This window comes from Myxine glutinosa, chromosome 6, assembly GCF_964187855.1.
Source record: "Myxine glutinosa chromosome 6, kmMyxGlut1.1, whole genome shotgun sequence".
In the NCBI taxonomy this organism is placed as follows: Eukaryota; Metazoa; Chordata; class Myxini; order Myxiniformes; family Myxinidae; genus Myxine; species Myxine glutinosa.
This window is the reverse complement of record NC_136266.1, coordinates 108296601-108315543: the sequence shown is the minus strand read 5'-3', so window position 1 is coordinate 108315543 and position 18943 is coordinate 108296601. Positions and strand designations below refer to the sequence as shown.

At 41.9% G+C, this 18943-nt stretch overlaps 1 protein-coding gene across 3 annotated transcripts in view; it reads left to right on the top strand.

The window, feature by feature from the left end:
* LOC137430166 (RILP-like protein 1) overlaps nt 1-5589 on the top strand; it is an 86907-nt gene extending 81318 nt beyond the window's left edge. For 2 of the 3 annotated variants that reach the window (XM_068120800.2, XM_078780355.1), the window contains exon 8: nt 5185-5589. In XM_068120800.2, coding sequence (XP_067976901.2) covers nt 5185-5189 — 5 coding nt within the window. In that variant the 3' untranslated portion in view covers nt 5190-5589. Of the gene's footprint in view, nt 1-3149; nt 3233-5184 lie in introns of all 3 variants that reach the window. The other variant, XM_078780354.1, reaches the window with a different exon arrangement.
* The last annotated feature ends 13354 nt before the right edge of the window (nt 5590-18943 follow it).

The following is an 18943-nucleotide window of genomic DNA, read 5'->3' as shown; positions in this document are numbered from 1 at the left end:
TTTTGAGAGGGGTGGGTGGGAGTGGTTTAACAGGTGTAGAAAAGGTCATGGCTTTGGATGGGGCCTGAGATGGTAGGGAACAGCTGTCATGAACACCCAGAGGGAAGAATTGATCGAAGAGCATGTGGAGGACAGTTCCATGGGCAGGAAAAGTGAGGAATAAATGAGTGGAGTTGAGCAGTGGTTCTGGATTTTGGCAGTTTCATGAGGCAGGGGTTGCTGATGGACTGCATGTGTCCTGCAGATACTTAGGGGTGGGGGGGAAGGGTGCGGGAGGAGGAGAGGGCAGAGGGTGTAAGACAGAAATGAGGCGGTAGAAGACAGAGAGACCAGCGACTTTGATGCATGTTGATGCCGAGGCCTCTAATAAAATAGTTAATACAATTCTGAATTCAGGTGCACAGCTACCTGATCATGTCTGAAAGCATATCTAGACCTACCTTCAACTCCTTCAGATTGTTCACCCAGCTGTTCACCAACTGCATTCTTCTCTTTGGTGAACTCAAGCTTCTTTGCATTGGCAGCCATCTTCCATTCAGTTTCATGCCCCAAATTCACGTCTTTCCAAAGGTCAGCACTCTCAAATTTTCGTAAAACTTTTCTCGATAAAGGAAGTCACTTTACCGTGTGTGGCAACAACATGCATCCATGAAAAACGTGAAGAATTCCCTTTTGAATGATCATCCGAAACATTAGCGTTAGACAGGTCTGCTGCCATGATCACCAGTGTTTACATTCTTCGACAAATGAAACGAAGCATTTGATTGGCAAAGGGTTACGCTCCATCACTCCTAGTGAATGAGAAACGTGCCTTGATTGGGCAGTGTGAAGAAAAAAATTAATCGAATTTTCTTTGACAGTTTTTAAATTTATAAATGGTCTGCAGAGGAGTTATAATATGAATTTTTGTTGCAGAGGAGTTATAATATGAAGTTGGATTATGTTTTTGTACAGTACCAAGTAGAAATTAAGTAGTTGTGAGAGGAGGGTGAGGGAGATCACAAAAGTAATCGATTTTGTCATTCGTCCCATGGTTTAGACTGAATCTCGCCATTTTCTTTCAGAATCTTTCCATTAAAGTAGCAGTAAATTGACAAAAAGTTGGAAAGATCGTTGGAAATCCTTGTTGGAAAGCTCGCAAGTAGCAGAGGGGATTTCCCTTCATAGTCGGTGCCCATTCTTGTGAAACACCAAGGCAAACGCTACCTTTACGACAGGTAACCAGAAGGCAGAGGAACCACAGTGAGAAAATATAATCCATAATTTCTTGTCAATTTTTACTTTTGGTATAAAGGAGGTTGGGGAAATGGAGGAGTAGTGATGCAGCTAAAACAATCGTTGGGCCTGCTTGGGCATGGACGCACATTGTTGTATATTGTACATAATCAAAAGGCTGTTGTGTATTTGGTGTAAGCTGCACTGAAGTCTGTTCTCAGTGTTTACCGCAGCCTCTAATGCATGAGCTCCTACTTAACCCACATTATCATTTGACACGGTTGGTGTACGTTCTCAGCTGATAGACGATCGCCAAGAGGGAAGTTATTTTTAAGTTGATAAAGAGCTTGAACTGAGTTGCCTGTTTTGAGGTTCCGTAGTTCAGCTAAATCCTTGCTACACATTCGTGGCTGAAGGTTTATGTTACACATGATTATAAACAGAGTTGTTGTTTTTTTCCTCCATGAAACCAACTCAAAACCTTAAATTGAATACCATTTCTTCCTGCAAGTCATGCCAAACGTTTTAAGGTCCGTTACACTAAGTCCATAATCGTGAATTGGGCATTGCTCTGTACAATTCGTTTAGGCCTTGGCGTTTCTGGCATGTTCATCATCCAGCTTATGAAGTCAATTATACAGTTGGAGACGAACCAAACTTGATGAAATTTGAGTTCGTTTTCGTAGAGTAAACTTTTTTGCAAGCAGAGTTTGTGTAAAGTTGGTCTCAACACTATAATCGGCAGGTTCACATCACAAAATGTATGTGGATACCTTGACTTTGAGTTTACGGCACAACATTGGACGTCTATAAACTGGGCATGGACCACAGCACCAACACAAATCTAATGTTTTCATGTTCAATGTGTTAGCTCTTACACGAGCCTCGATACTGTATACAAAATAAATAATAAAGACTGGAGGGATACGGTGGATTAACGTAGCTTAAAACAAATTACCTGCTCTTATCTACTAAAGGACATAAACGGTGAAAAAAACCATATGTTGTTTGTAGGTTTTAGTTATCTTTGTACCCCTCATCATTGCCAAGTTATTGTCATCTTCCTTGTAATTTTTTTTATATGAAGCTTAACATTTATATCACTGGGTAATTTGCTTACCTTCTCAATTGGGTAGCTTGCTATTGCTCTTCCTGGTCGGAGTCAGGCCAGGAAGCTGTAATTTGGCTGTGTCCTGACAGGAAGCTGTATGTCAGGGCAGGAGGGGAGTGCGGACACTACTTCTGAGCTACCCTGCCAATGCAATCTGCTTACATGCTGAAAATGAAGATCTAATGCTGTCAACCACTAGCTAATTAGTGGTGGTTGCTGTTTTAAGGTCCATCCATCCTTAAAGGATGATTTAACTAACACCTTATTGTCAAAGATGAAATTTGAAACTAAAGGAATTTTGACTTTAATCAAGTAAACCACTACCAGTGTGAATGACTTGATTGTGGTTTTGAGGCCATTCCATAGAAGGTGTTATATGGAATCTCAAGCTGTTGATGGTGCACCGTAACATGCAAAACTAGAGTTCATAGGACACCTTACCCAATGCAGTGCTGAAGTATATAATTGAAATGAAATAGAATCATGATTTTAAAGGTCATATATAAAAAAACATTCCGGAGGTTTGCTACCGTTGATGCAGTGTCTTGTACACCGCCTCGTATAACATGTCCTGAGGTGGATGTTTTTTGAAGTGGCAAAAAGGCAAATTGTGTTCTACAGTGTTCACGTATATAATTCAATTGAAATAAAATAAATATTTTTTAAAGGTCGTATAAAAAAATTTTTAGTTCCGGAAGTTTGCCGCCGTTGATGCAATGTCTTTTCCACCACCTTATTTAACATGTTACATTCGTTATTTGTGCCTGTTGTTTGTCCTTTACAACACATGGAATTATTTTCAATTTTCTTGGCTGCCAAACAGGTAGACGGTCAAAAAAAATCTCGCTCGTCTCTGCACATGTGCGATCGGATCAAATTCAGAGCCAAAGTGCTGTTAAACTGCAGGTTCGTTTTCCGACTCGTTCTGATTCGTGTTCAAAATATACCATTGAATTGAAATCAAGTTGTTCATCGATCATAAACTGACATTTGTAGGCACACTGCCAGTCAGACAGAAGTGAACAAATTGCGTAACTCCGCTTATCACTTCTCGTGCTGCTGGGTAATACCATTCTCTCCCAGTTACTTATAAGGAAGTGCCAATTTTTTTGAAAAGACCAGTGCAATAATAAGAATCAAAACATGAACTGATTGACTGCTGAATTGTACTTCATACTACAATTTTGTCGTTTTTAAGATGAAGATAACAGCAACATGGTGACATGCGCATACCTCCACCAGGCTCACCAGTTTATGTTTTGGATCCCACTGATGGGCCAGATCTAGATTCGTACCTGAACCAAAATCCAATCGACTAGTTCTTGTCATCTCACCAACCCGTCCACAAGTTTTATAAATATGTTATATATCGCTTTTCGCCCGATCTCTCAATGGTGAAGAATCATGGAAAAAATTAAATAGCTCTCGTATCTGAATCCATATTCAGATCTTCACCAAAATTGAATCGATTCGTCCTTGTCACATGCCCAACCTCTCCACCAAGTTTTATCCAAATCTGTCCATAACCTTTTGAGATATTGTGCTATATGTCGTTTTTGGCCCTATCTCACAATGGTGAAGAATCACTAAAAATTCTACGAGCCGGACCCGAATCTTCACCAAAATCTAATCGTTTCGTCCTTGACACATACACTGCCTCTCTGCCAAATTTTGTCGGAATTCATCCACAACTTTTTGAGATATCTTGTTCACAGACAGACAGGGGTGAAAACATAACCTCCATCCACCTTCAGTAGCAGAGGTAATAAATTTGAAGCATTCTGACAAATACCATGAAGCATTTCCACATTTTATAAAAAGTATTTTAATATTTCAGTCCACTGCTCGGAATGGTTCTATAAAAACCTGGACTATTAAGTTGGGTCCACATTTGAGTGACAAGTTGCACAACTTAATTGCATGCAACCTTGTATGCACCTGAGCGAGTAGTTGAGCGTTTATTCTGCCAATTGTGCTGACCCCTGATGGTGTTGATTATATTGCTCATTGGCTCTTCACCAACTCCAAATGAAGAGCTGGCCACTACAGTTGTATCATCTGTTGATGTTTTGAATGCGGTAGTGAAGAAGGCCGAATCAAATCTACAAATATGCTGATGATTTGTCCTTGATTTTCCACAAAATCTCTCGCGGCATCCTCTCCGCAGGTTACTTTTGCAGTCAACATTTTGCCACATGTATTGCCTCTTCACTGCAGGAAATTAAAAAGTTATGATTGTAACATCCCATCATGGCTCACTCATGTGCATGTGATTAAAACTCTTAATACAAATCTTAAGGAAGTAGTCTGTCTCTACAGTAAGCAACCAGTTTGGCAAATTCTGGCGAGTGCTTGCAGAAACGTCCGTTTTCATGCGATTTAGTTACATTGAACTAAGTTGTGAAACTTATCGCTTGGGTGTGGACACGGCTAAAATTATGTATCGAGCAATCAGACTGTCAATTTCTTATAACTCTTTAAATTCAGAAGCAAAATCTCAAAGTTTGTAAACAAAAATTAAAGATAAGTGGAGTGGGAATACATCATGTGACGTTTACTATTGATATGAATCATGAGAATTATCACTTAGGGGTGACTTTCATTGGTCTGGATTGAATTTAATAGATCTGTGTAAACTCCAAAGATATAAAGACTGCTGGCCAATTTGGCAATTACACACTGCCCCCTTCGGGTCATGGTGCATGGTCATGCTTTGTTGAGGTCTACCATTCTGGCCTATATAAAATCTTCATACGTCATGCATGCCAGTCTAGTGTCCTCACTGCTAAGCCAGTGCCATATCCCAAGGCATAGTGTGTGCTGTTTCTGTGACCATTTTTCCATTGCATGACTTGCAGGGTGAAATGTAGCAAACACTACAGGTCTCCTGGAGGTGATTACAAAGCACGCAGGAAAGATGAGGTATTAAAGGTTTTTTATTTATTTATCATGTAATCGTGTGCTTCCATGATGCTGCTTTTTACAACGCAAGGCTCGTTTTTAAAATATAATCGTTTTGATGGCTTTGTATCGCCATGTACTGTGCATGCTGTTTTAACAAGCGAATACCTGTGTATACTTTTATGTGGTGTCCACAAAGGGCTTTTGAAAGGTCAAACTTTTTCATTGCACTCCAGAGGAGTTTTTTGAGTGCATATGAAACTCCCTGTAATAATTATTATTTTCCTGCTGTTTTAAGAGTTTCTCTCATGCTTTTGCATTTGCAGTTTTAAAGGAAATAAAGTTACTGCAGTACTTTTAAACTTTTTTTGTCCTTCCAACAGCTCATGAGTGCTTCAGTAAACGTGCCCGGTTTTAAAGCGGTGAAGCCACTTCAATATTTGGCTATGTCCTTCCTTCCATCCGTCCGTCAAAATGAAGAAGAACCTTTTAACCCACCGTGTTTAATTCTAAACTAAAGCGTTCGAAAGTGTAATTCTAGACTCTAGAGGGTTCTAAAGGATAATTCTAAGGGATTCTAAAAAGGGTTTACAAAAATGGCAGTCTCCATATGTTTTATACCTCTCCCACCCCCCCCCCCCCCCTTCCCATGCCCCCCTCCCCAATGCCCTCTCCCTCTCACAGATCTCTCGATGTCTCCATGTCTCTCGGTCCCTGCTCTCAAAATAATGTTGTGTTTGTGTCCTTCCTCCTCTCTCCCCATCTTGTCTACCGCTCCCGATGTTATATGTTTTATGTGTCGGTTTGTCTTTCTGTGTGATTAATGTTCGCTCTTTCACGAGCCTCGATCTTGTATACAAAAAAAAATTAAAAATTAAAAATGAAATACAGAAATATCTAATTTACATAAGTATTCAACCCCCTGAGTTAATACTTCATGGAAGTGTCTTTGGCAGTGATTGCAGTTTCGAGTCTTCTTGGGTATGTACTGTATGTATCAGCTTTGCACATCTGGATTTTGGGAGTTTTTCTCATTCTTTCTTGCAGATTTGCTCGAGCTCTGTCAAGTTGGATTAGACGAGGTCAGATTTGGAAAAAAATCGTTAGAAAAGGGAGGCATTTCATGTTGATGGCTGGCATTCATGCCAGACTTTATATTTTTAATGTATGCTGATTTCAAATCAAGTGTATGTCAGTTCCGAATTTTTTATTTTAATCCTCAATTCAAAATGGTTCCCCTATTTTTTTATTTTTTTTTGTGGTAGAACGGATACCAGTCTAATAGAATGATTCCCACACCAATATTTCCATGTTACAATGACTTTATTTACCAGAATACAATTATATAAAACCGGACCAACAACTATTGGAAGGCTTAAATGCTTTTTAACCCTACATTTATATTCAAAATGGCTGCCATATATGTATATATACTTTGCATTGTTTACTTAGTTGCAAAGATACTTCAAGCATTCAACTGTCTTCATATACATGCACTCAATGGAATCTTCAATTATGGATTCAGAATTTGTAAGAATGGACACAACATAATTTGCAAAAGATAATTTCTGGCAGACATGTTGCATTTTGGAGAAGAATCCCTCCAATTTCTCAATGGAAACTTTGTTGTGACGACGAAATCCAAGAACTTTGAGTATATTATTGCGACCCCAATGAAGATTTAATACATTAATCTCAGTTAAATATGAAGTCAAGCTACTTTATATTCAACTCCACCCAACCCCCTTTGAAATATCCCATCCTCCCCTTTCCCCTCTCCCAATCTCACAAACCCATATGTATGTGTAAAATCCCACACATCTTAAATGCTGATTTCGTACACACATCAGAATCAGTGTAACAATTCTAGATGCTTCGACTTCTAAAATGTTCCCGACACGAGCTGTCGGTGGTCCAACACTTGTAGCTTCTGTACAAGGTAATCTTAACTTTCTGCAGTTGCAGCGCATACTCGGGCACCACTTTGTGCACCCACAGCACACTGTGTGCATGCTTAGGAAATGGGAGAGAGCGAGAGTAACTCTGGGACCAACTTCTCATCCTTACAAGTCTATGCCATAGATGTTACACATGGGAGAGACGGGTGAAGGAAGTGGGATTGGTTCCAAATACTCTTGGTAGTGGTCACGCTTAATGTGGAATCATGCTGCATCGGATGTGGGAGGGAGTTTTTCTTGAGCTCGCCCCATGCAAAACAGCTTGATTTGGGCCTGATCACAACTGTTGACATCAGACAGTCCATACAACTTGCAAATGAAGATCTCTGATGACTTCATGATATCATCAGTGATGTCACCACTACCCAGACTGTTCAACAACAAATGGTGTTCCTTGAACACGGGCCAAGCATTTACCTTGGAGTGACCAGATAGCTGTGACACACTGTCCCATCCAGTGATGGAGTGAAATCCAATTATTGTTTCTACTTGTGCAATAGTAAGCTTCCTACAGATGTCATGTACTGGAATTAATTTTGGAGATTCGGCAGTGCCAGCCTTTATATATATATATATATATATATATATATATATATATATATATATATATATATATATATATATATATATATATATACACGAGCAGAAGTACCCGGCATTGCGGGGAGGGGAGAAGAGGGGGGGATGGGGAGGGGGGGAGAGGGGGGAGGGACCCGGCAGAAGTACCCGGCATTGCCGGGGGGGGGGAGGGGAGAAGGGTGGGGGGGAGGGGGAAGAGGGGGGAGGGGGAAAGAGAGGGGGAGGGAAGGAGGGAGAAGGGAGAAAAGGGGGGATGGGGTGGGAGGGAGGAGGGACCCGGCAGAAGTACCCGGCATTGCTGGGCGGGGGAGGGGAGAGGGGGGGGAGGGGGGGAAGAAGAGGGGGGGGGAGGGGGTAGGGTGGAGGGGGAAGGGAGGGGGAGGATGGAAGGGGGAGGGGGAAAAGGAAGGGGGAGGGGGAGGGGGAAAAGGAAGGGGAGAAGGGGAGGGGGAGGGGGAGGGAAGGGGAGGGCCAGTCAACAATGACGTTGCAGTTCTCATGGTCGGAGAGCAGCACAACAATCGCGACATAGTCCTGCATATTCGCAACAGCACAAAGCGGATTTTGGAGACTCACCGATCCTGTGACGTCCTCCAGTACCGGTGTTGCCGGGTGGGGGAAGGGAGACCCGTACATTCCCAACCCGTACATTCGCCCTCTCGACTCAAGCTCACTCGGACAAAAGCCTCGCACAAATTACACCGTGAAGGCCCAATGGTCATGTCTATGCCACAAATCACGGGCGCACTGAATTGAAAATATATAGAACGCTCATACTCCGTGAAATGTGAAGCCGCCGTGTCGCCATCTTGGTCAGCACGACTCGACCAACTCGCTTCGCGGATCTCGTTTTGTGCGGCAATAAACTGCTCCAATCGGTTACGGAAGGGTTGTGGAAAGATGTTTCACAGCTGTTTCAAAGACATTTAATTCATATCGCACAAAATCGATACAAAACACGATCGCATGAAAGGTGAAAAAACGTGTGACGTGTGACTGGATGGAACATCACGTGATCGCTCTGAGCGAATCAGTCTGGCGGCGGGAATGGAACATCACGTGATCGCTCTGAGCGAATCAGCGCGCTGCTCTGCAACCGGCTGAGATTAGCGGGTACTTCGCTGAAATGCGCTGAGGTAAATATGAATAAAAAATATGGATCTCGTCAAATATGGTCTCGGCCATGTTCGTCCCAGGCTCAATGGCTATGTCTATGCCAAATATCAAGTATGTGAGCCTCTCCGTTTGAGTCTATCGGTAACATTACACACACACACACACACACACACACACACACACACACACACACACACACACACACACACAGTGTTTTATATATATTTATATATATATATATATATATATATATATATATATATATATATATATACATTTATATACATATATATATTTATATACATACACGTCATTTTATCAAAATATGGCCAACAATAGCACCAGAACTGTTGCGCACTGGCATAACAGTTGATCTACATTAGCATGTAGACTGGAAAGTGAGTCGTTTCAGCTTCCTCGTGGTCGGTTTGTACTGATGTGAGGATCTAATGCTGGATTAGATGACTTTACAGTTGTGGGTTCTGCAAATCTTCCATAAACAACAATGGCTTTATCTATGGGATTCTGCTTTATGAGATTGTCAGATTGAAATAAAGCTGGATCTGTTTTGTTTTCTTCCAGTGCTACAAAGTTGGACCAGTTTGCTTGTCGTAGCACCTGGCCTTCTATTGTTTTTCTCTTTTTTCCAATACCTGTCAAATGCTACATGGATCAGATCATACGCTTCTCCCATTTTGTAAACCTGAACAAATACGTTTGCATATTTACCGAATGTAATTGTCTCTTGGTTTTCCCAGCGCCATCAATAACAAGGCAGCTTGTTCCACTAACCGACACAACTTCTGATGTAGCTTGGTCAGTTGTTACCACTTTTGTTAATACAGATTTATTTGCTGCATGTGCCATCAGTAGGGACATAGTGTATCTCATAGTGTCCCATCAGTTTTCACTTGTGACAGTGGAAATAGCGTATGTTTGTGCTCTAGAATTCTGTCCAAGGTCATATTGCGTCCTGCCCTCTAAGCTGTCATTAATCTTTGTAAGAGGATTCGAGCAACTTTTGTCAAGTTCTGTTTGCCTTGACTTTCTTCTGCTACCATGTACAACATTGAAAATGTCAGTGCCTGGTTCTTATGTATAGGTGTTTTGAAGTCACTTTGGTCTTGCACATTACACAATCGTCTTTTCACAGAAATCAAACTTTTTTTGGCCCAGGAAGTGACTCCTGAATGGCAGATGTAGCCATGTCCTTGTTAATGAAATTTTCTAGTGGAAGAGCAGCAGCTTCAGTGTTGAATACCTTGTTCTTCAACAAAACCTTTACCATATTGCCTTCATCATCATTATCCCTGGTGAATCTCCCTCTATTTAATGCAAGTTGTAAGAATACATATCCTCACTGACTGACAGCATTTCCTCTGTCTCAGACGATATTATCGTCCTTAAGTTATGTGATAAGGTCCATATACTTAGTGCCGAGCCAGTCCTTGTAATAACAACTAAGCCCCCGCTCCTCTTTCGGGTTGCATTTAACCACTCGTTGCCATGGTCTGCATCTACCTGGTTAAAATGTTGGTCCAAAGTTTTGAACTTTTTTGCCATTTTTGAATTCCTTCTCAACCTCAAAAGGGAGCCGATTCATTTCTGCAAGATAGATCGTGCCCCACTGAGAATAAATGAGATGGTCATATTGGTAAAAGTATGGTAACATACGTCCAAATGCACACAAGTGAAGATCCCACTCCATTACGTTGTGCTCAAATTAAGAGCAATAGGACTCCATCCATTTGCATGTTATGCTAACAGAATTGGATATTTGGATTCTGTCTTCAGTTTTTCTCCAAACTATTTGATAATCCCCTGTGTTTTCTTCGTCATCATTTTTTTCAATCAGTTTAGCAATTGTATTTGATTGCAGGTATGTGTCAAATGAACTTATCTCCGTTTTAAAATTAGGCTCAACACTCTCCAGATAGCCAGAGAAACGGGGAAGCAGTATTTGCCATAAAGCTTGTAGTGTGGGTTCGTGAGCTCTTGTAGCACGAGCATAACCTTTACCTGCCATAGCTTGCTGAGCCACATTTTCCCTGAGGACACCACATTCCGTCCATAACTCGCATAACCCTGAGTCCTGCATGTGACAACCCACAAAATTTCATGGCAGTGTGCATTCCCCCAATACATGGTATCACTATGTTCTTGTACTCTAATACGGACCACTTAAGTTCCACCAGTTTGTGTGCTACCTGAAGGGTTAATGTACCGGTAACCCAAAAATGGTGCATATGCACATATTATGGTATATTTAATCTTTCAGAAATACCAAATATTGAAATGAACGTTCATAAATGACCAAAAACTTCATAAATGACCAACACAAGTCTTCCATTATTTTTTAAACTAGCAACGGTACCCGCCCTATGGATGGGGCTTCAATTGGAAGGCCCAAATGAAAAGGCAAAATATCAGAAATTGAAGATTTTTAAATTTTAAATGATTCATATAAACATCCGTTGAATCATATCACACGCAAATCATCAAAATCTAAACAGTATCTTTAGAATTTCAATAAAAGCCACATCACTGTTCATATCGGTAAATATTATTCCATCGTGTTTCAAATCGTGATCGATACACTATGATCGTGATCGTGAATCGTGATCGATAATCATGTTCACAATCGCTATGTCGTATGTACTCCCGATACGTGTACCAAATTCCCGATATGTGTAACTGTACCAAATCAACAGTTAAAAGGATTTTGAACCGATAGCTGTTACGGCCTTGGCAAGATCGATGGAGACAGCGATCTGTTAGCGATCGATGGAGACATGTTGCTTTCCCGGGTGCCGCACAAACGGCTGCACCGATTGCGCGGCACCCATGAAAGCAACATCGTCACAATGAGAACAATGAACGTTATGCGGGATTCCAAACCTGAGAATAGACTAAAGCTGAATTTGGGAAAACTAAATAGCCTGTTTTACTCCTTTAGATCCCAGGATTGCCCACCCAAAATATCGTTTCGATCGGTTCAGCAGTTTTTACGGTACCTTCGAACAGACAGACAGAGACGGACGGACATTTGGTGAATTATAGTAAGATGAGCAAAACAACTCTTGAGGTGTGTAAATTATGTATTTTGTGTTGCAACTGGCCACCATTTTGAATTTTAATTTGGAGGGTTAAAATCGTTTCCGATACACTTGATTTGGATTCAGGATATCAAAATACTTCTCTTGTGCATGTATGCTGACCCTAAACAAAAATGCATCCATGGTTATCTTTTTCTCAAAATTGACCTTGTCTAGATGGGGAGCATCAGTGAACAGTAATCTTTATGGCTTTCCACAGATTCTCAATGGGATTCAAGTCTGGACTTTGGCTGGGGCACCCAAGGACTTTTGCATTCTTGTTTTGAAGCCATTCCAGTGTTGCTTTGGTTGTATGCTTGGGGTCATTGTCCTGTTGGAATGTAAATTTTCACTGCAATCTGAGGTCTTTTACACTGAAGCAGGTTCTCCTCAAGGATTTGCCTTTATTTGATTTCATTTATTTTTCCCTCTAGCCTTACAAGTCTCCCAGTCCCTACCACTGAAAAGCATCCCCAAAGCATGATGCTGCCACCACCATGCTTCATGGTAGGGATGGTGGTAGATGGGTGATGAGCTGTGTTTGGTTTCTGCCAGACATAGTAGTTTGCATTTAGGCCAAAGAGTTGTTTTCTTCTCATCAGACTACAGAATATTTTGCCTCATGCACCTAAGGTCTTTCACATGCCTTTTTGCAAACTCCAGGCATGTAGCCATGTGCCTTTTTCTCACTATGTATATATATATACAAGGTGTAGTCAATAAGTAACCTTAAAATATTTTTCACAACTTATTTATTGCATGTACATGTGTAACAACTGTTATTTTTCAACATGATCTCCATTGCGTTCAATGCATTTTTTTCCAGCACTTTACTAAGGCCTGGATTCTTCTAGAAAAAAATATATTTTGGCTGCTTGTGTAGCCATTCGTGCACCACCTCTTGGACTTCGTCAGATCGGAAAGTAGTTCCCCCAAGCACCTCTTTAAGTGGGCCAAAGATGTGGTAATCCGAAGGGGTGAGGTCTAGCGAGTCGGGTGGATGAGGAAGACACTCAAAATGAAGGTCCTCGATTGTTGCAGCTGTAGCGCGGGCAGTATGGGGCCGAGCATTGTCATGCTGCAGCAAAACACTGGTAGTGAGTAGTCCATGACGTTTTGATCTGATTGCTGGTTTCATATTATTTTTAAGGAGGTTGCAGTATGATGCACTGGTGACTGTGGTCCTTCTGGGCATGTAATGCTGTACAAGTGGGCCTCGGCTATCCCAGAAGAGCGTCAGCATCACTTTTCCAGCGGACGGCTGTGTGCGGAATTTTTTGGGCTTCAGTGAAGTTGAATGGCGCCACTCTTTGCTTGCTCTCCATTTCTGGCTGAAAGTAGTGGACCCAGCTTTCATCCCCAGTCACTACATGCTGTAAGAAAGTGTCGTCTTCTGTTTCATAACGTTGCAGAGGTTCTTCACATGCGTCCACTCGCCGTTCTTTCAGTTCGGGTGTGAATTGTCTAGGCACCCACCTTGCAGACACTTTGCGGAACCCCAGCACATTGTGAATGATATGGTGTGTTGAACCGTGGCTAATGTTTAATTCAGAGAACACTTCATCCAGCGTCATGCAACGGTTTTCCCTTAGCACGCACTCAACTCCTGCAACCATTTCTGGTGTGTCGGCTGTGTGAGGCGGCCCGAGCGAGCAGCGTCTGCCACACTGGACACTCCACTTTTCAACTTCCTGTCCCAGTCGTACACCTGCTGCAGCGATAAACATGCGTCACCATATTGCATCTTAATTCTGCGATGGATTTCACTGGGATTCACACCCTCACTTCCCAAGAAACGGATGACAGAACATTGCTCCTCCCTGGTGCCTGCTTCTAAGGGAGCCGCCATCTTGGAACTGCACTACTGACGTCATACGCTCAAAGTTGCCAGATCTAAAACAGGCAAAACATGACTCTTACCCATAGATATAACATATGTCATCTTCAACTACACGCATTACATTCTCGGATTTATATCGCCATTTTAAGGTTACTTATTGGCTGGCCCTCGTATATGTATATATCTAGTTATATGGGTGTGAAGGTGTGTTAAGGATGGGAAGGTCTTAAGAGTCTAAGAGGTTAAAGGTGTTCACAAAGGATCTGAAGGGTTCTTACGGTCTAAATGGTATATTACAATATGAGTATGGGTCTAATTGGTGTAAGGGTTTATGTGGACTAAAGTTTCAAAGGGGGTCTAAAGGATCCATATAATGTCAAGGGGTCTGAAGGTCTAGTTTGGGCAAAGGGGTCTAAAGAATGGAACATTTTAAAGGGGTCTAAGCAGTCTAAAGGTTTAAAAGGCACGTTCCAATAGTATGTAATTAATAGATGTAATCACAGTGCAACTGATGTTCAAACAATACGTAATTAAGGGACACAAGTAGGCAGAGTAACATTTTCCACAGACGGGCATGAATGGCTTTTTATCAAGGGAGGCGCAAAGCACCCCTCCCTTTTTTCTTTTTTTTTGTACACAAGATCGAGGCTCGTGTAAGGACGAGCACATTGAACATGAAAACATGCACAGTAACATAAAACATGCAATGAAGGGAGCGGGAGACAAGATGGGGAGAGAGGGGGAAGCACACAAGTACAACATTTGAGAGCAGGGACATCGGGAGATCTGTGGGAGGAAGAGGGCTTGGGGCGAGGGAAGGGGGATGGGGTGGGATTGTTAAAAAAAACAACATATGGACACAGCTAGGACTTCCAGGAAAGAAGTCGGTATTTCAGAAAAGTGGATCTGGGGTGAATTAACGGGGGTAGAAAAGATCAAGGTTTTGGATGTGGGATGACAAGAGATGGTGGTGAACAGCTGTTTTAAAGACCTGGAGGGAAGAGTGGGATTGAAGAGAGTGAGGGAGTTTGTTCCTGATGCGGGAGAAAAGAGGAATGAAAGAGTGAAGGTGAGCAGAGAGTCTTGATTTTGGCAGTTTAACCATAAGAGGGTTACTGGCAGATCTTGTGTGACCTGTGGGAGTACTTGGGGGACAGAGCACAGACAGGTCTGGGGGGAGAGGGGGGCTAGGCCAAAGAGGAGTCGGTAGAATACAGAAAGACCACCAACCTGCCTGCGGTGAGTGAGTGCAAGGCTCTCACAATCGGCTTCATCGCGGGAGATGCCAATGTTTCTGAAACTTTGGTTTCAACAGCGTGAAGCCGAGCGAGGTGTGAGGCAGGAGCACCAGCCCAGAGGGGAGAGCAGTATTCCATTGAGCTTAAAATGGAACGGTTTCTCTTTATGCAACTTTAACGTAGGGACTGAAAAATCATTTCTCAGCTTCTACTGGACAAAATTGTCTGCAAATTTCAGAAGTAAATGCTTTGTACGTTGAGGTAATATGTTCCAATTATTAGCAACATTCGTTTCCTCATTCTTGAGTTTTATTAAGAAAACCTTCAAGTCCATGTTGGTGTCTGTCTGTCCATCCGTCCGTCCACCCAAAATGTGTTGGCGCTCATATCTCAAAGCCTATACATTGAAACTAGGTGAAACTTGGAATATACATCAGCCAATACGTCTAATTAATGGCTTTAAAAACAAAATAATTCAAAATCTGCGCTCATTAAGGGGGTCTTCGGGGTGGTTTTTGACCCCACAAAATAGGTATTTGTTCTCTTCTCCGAAACTACGCTCACAATGTTGATGATACTTGCCCACAACCTTCATCACCCGTGATGTACCAAAGTTTGTTCACGGCATTAAAATATCAGGGTCTGAGGAGGTCTGTGGGGGGTTTGAGTGAATGTAGCTCCTGTGATCCAGGTGAGCTTCAGGACCCACTTTCTTATTTTTGCTTGGCTAATAGGGGTGATCCCCAAATAGTTGGACATGGAAAATTTTTGACTACGGTAGTAATTATTGGGAAAAATGCCAGGGGCATACAAAAGGCCCCTTTATATGTGCCATGTGGCAAACTATAGAATAGAAGGGACATTCCATAGCTTGTAGAGAATGCCAAATAACAGAAAAGAAGGGACATTCAAAAAATCTCGTGTGCATGCTGGACTTCCCTTGTGTTCTTAGGAGGAACCAAGTAATGCTCTAGAAAAGTTCATATCAAGGGGCGCCCTACATGTGGCAAATAAAATAAATTTGTTACCCTGCGCTCGCGAAGCGAAAAGCGGGGTTAAGCTTTCAGGTACGTACATACGTACGTATGTGTCTGCATTAAAGTAAAGTGGGTGCAGTGTCAGCATTTTAAAAACTCAATTTCTTGGCAACCGTTGGTCCGATTGACATGAAATTTTCACCATATGAGGGCCTCCTTCTGTAGAATCTGTAGAATATTTTAGTGAATATTATGACGTCATAGGTCACGTGGTACAGTCGCCATTTTGTAAAAACGTTGGACCTCTATCTCCCAAACAGCTCAATGGAAAAAATGGAAACGTGAATCATTTTCAAGTATTCACCATGGGGAATAAGATATGTTGATAAAGATGTTATCTGACCTTAATTATGACGTCATAATTCAACAAGTACAACACTTGATCTGATCAGTATGAAAAAAAAATTCCTATGCAACTGTTAGTCCGATTGGCACGAAATTTTCAGAATATGAGCGGCTCTTCCTGCGGAATTTTTTAAAATGATAATTATGACGTCATATGTCACGTGGTACAGTCGCCATCTTGGAAAAATCGAAAAAAGGTTGCACCTCTATCTCCGAAACCACTCCTTGGAAAAAAAAACGGAAACATGGCTCATTGTCATGTATTCCGCTTGGGGAATAAGATATGTTAATGATGATGTCATCGGTACTTTCATTATAACGTCATAATTCGACAAGTACAAGACGATTCAATCAGTAAGAATTTTTTTTTTTTCTGCAATTCTTGGTCCGATTGATAAGAAACTTTCACCATATGAGGGCCTCCTCCTGTGGAATATTTCGATGATTATTATGACGTCATAGGTCACGTGGTACAGGCGCCATCTTGGAAAAACTTCGCACCTCTATATCTCTGAAACTGCTCCATGGAAAAAAATTGAGACCTGGCTCATTGTCACCGACTCCACATGGGGAATAAGATATGTTAATGATGTCATCGGTGCCTTCGTTATGACGTCATAATTCGACAAACGCATCACTTATCCATCCGATCATTATCAATTTTTTTCAGCAACTGTTGGTCTGATGGGCACGTAATTTTCACTACAGGAGCGCTTCCTCCTTTATAATATTTTAATGATAATCATGACGTCATAGGTCATGTGTTACAGGCGCCATCTTGGAAAAACCAAAAAACGTTGAACCTCCATCTCCAAAACCGCTCTATGGAAAAAATTGAAACGTGGCTCTTTGTAAATAACTCCATATGGGGAATAGGTGTTGTTAACCATGATGTCATTGGTGCCCTAATTATGACTTCATAATTCTACAGGAACAACGCTTAGTCTGATCTGTTTGAAATTTATTGAGCATGATCTATGCAACAATTATTTAGAGAATATAAATTTATGATGTCATCACTCACGTGGTCTGGCAGCCATATTGGATCAAAAAAAGAAAACAGAAGAGTTGGCTCACACCAAGTTGACTGCGCAGGGTAAGTATTCTATAAATACCATCTATTTTCTTCATGCAGGGTCATCTATTATATAATACCGAGTATGAATCAAATTGGTGCACCTTTATATGAACTTTTCTAGAGCATTACTTGGTTCCTCCTCCGAACACAAGGGTAGTCCAGCATGCACACGAGATTTTTTGAATGCCCCTTATTTTCTATTGTTTGCCATTTTCTACAAGCTATGAAATGTCCCTTCTTTTCTATACTTTGCCACATACCATATAAAGGGGCCTTTTCTATGCCCCTGGCATTTTCCCCAAGATAGTATAGACTATAGAGCATGACTCCTGAATATACATAACAGAGGCAATACAAATATGCCTCTGAGCATTTCATTGGTTGTCGTGTTATTTTGAATCCGAGTATGACAGCCATTTTTGCTAACATACACGACATGACCAAAAGTATGCAGACACCCCTTCTAATTAGTGGATTTGGCTGTTTCAGCCACACCTATTGCTGACAGGTATATATATATATAATATATATATATATATTACCCTAAACACCCTAAACAACTTCAGACCCATCCCCAACCTACCCTTTCTGTCAAAAGTTTTGGAACGCGCTGTAGCCACTCAACTCAAACATCACCTCTCTGCCAATAACCTGTATGAAACATTCCAATCCGGATTCCGCTCCAACCACAGTACTGAAACTGCTCTCCTCAAAATCACCAACGACCTTCTCCTCTCCTCTGACGCTGGCAACCTCAACATTCTCGTCCTCCTCGACCTCAGCGCTGCCTTTGACACCATCGATCACACCATCCTCCTCACCCGACTTGAATCCATCTTTAACGTTACCGGCACTGCCCTCTCTTGGATTAAATCATACCTCTCTGACAGACGCCAGTTCATCTCCATCAATAACTGCAAATCCCCCACTGCTCCCCTCCCCCAAGGTGTCCCCCAAGGTTCAGTTCTTGGCCCCCTCCTCTTCATCCTTTACCTGTCCCCCCTCGGTCACTTAATCCGCCGTCATGGTCTCCAATTCCACTGCTTCGCCGATGACATCCAGCTTTTCATCTCCACCAGGTCCGTCTCCACCGACACCCACTCTATCCTGACAAACTGCATCACTGAAATAAAATCCTGGCTTCAAATCAACTTCCTCAAACTGAACTGTGATAAATCTGAAATAATCATCATTGGCCCAAAAACGCTCACAAAATCCACCCATAGCTTTGCCCTCAACATCGACGGTATCCCAGTATCCGCCTCCCCTCACATCCGGAATCTTGGCGTCATCTTTGACCAAACCCTCTCCTTCGACAAATACACTAAACAGATCACAAAGTCAGCCTTCTTTCACCTGAAAAACATTGCCCGTCTCAGCTCATCCCGCTCCTCCACGGCTGCAGAAACCCTCATCCACGCCTTCATCAC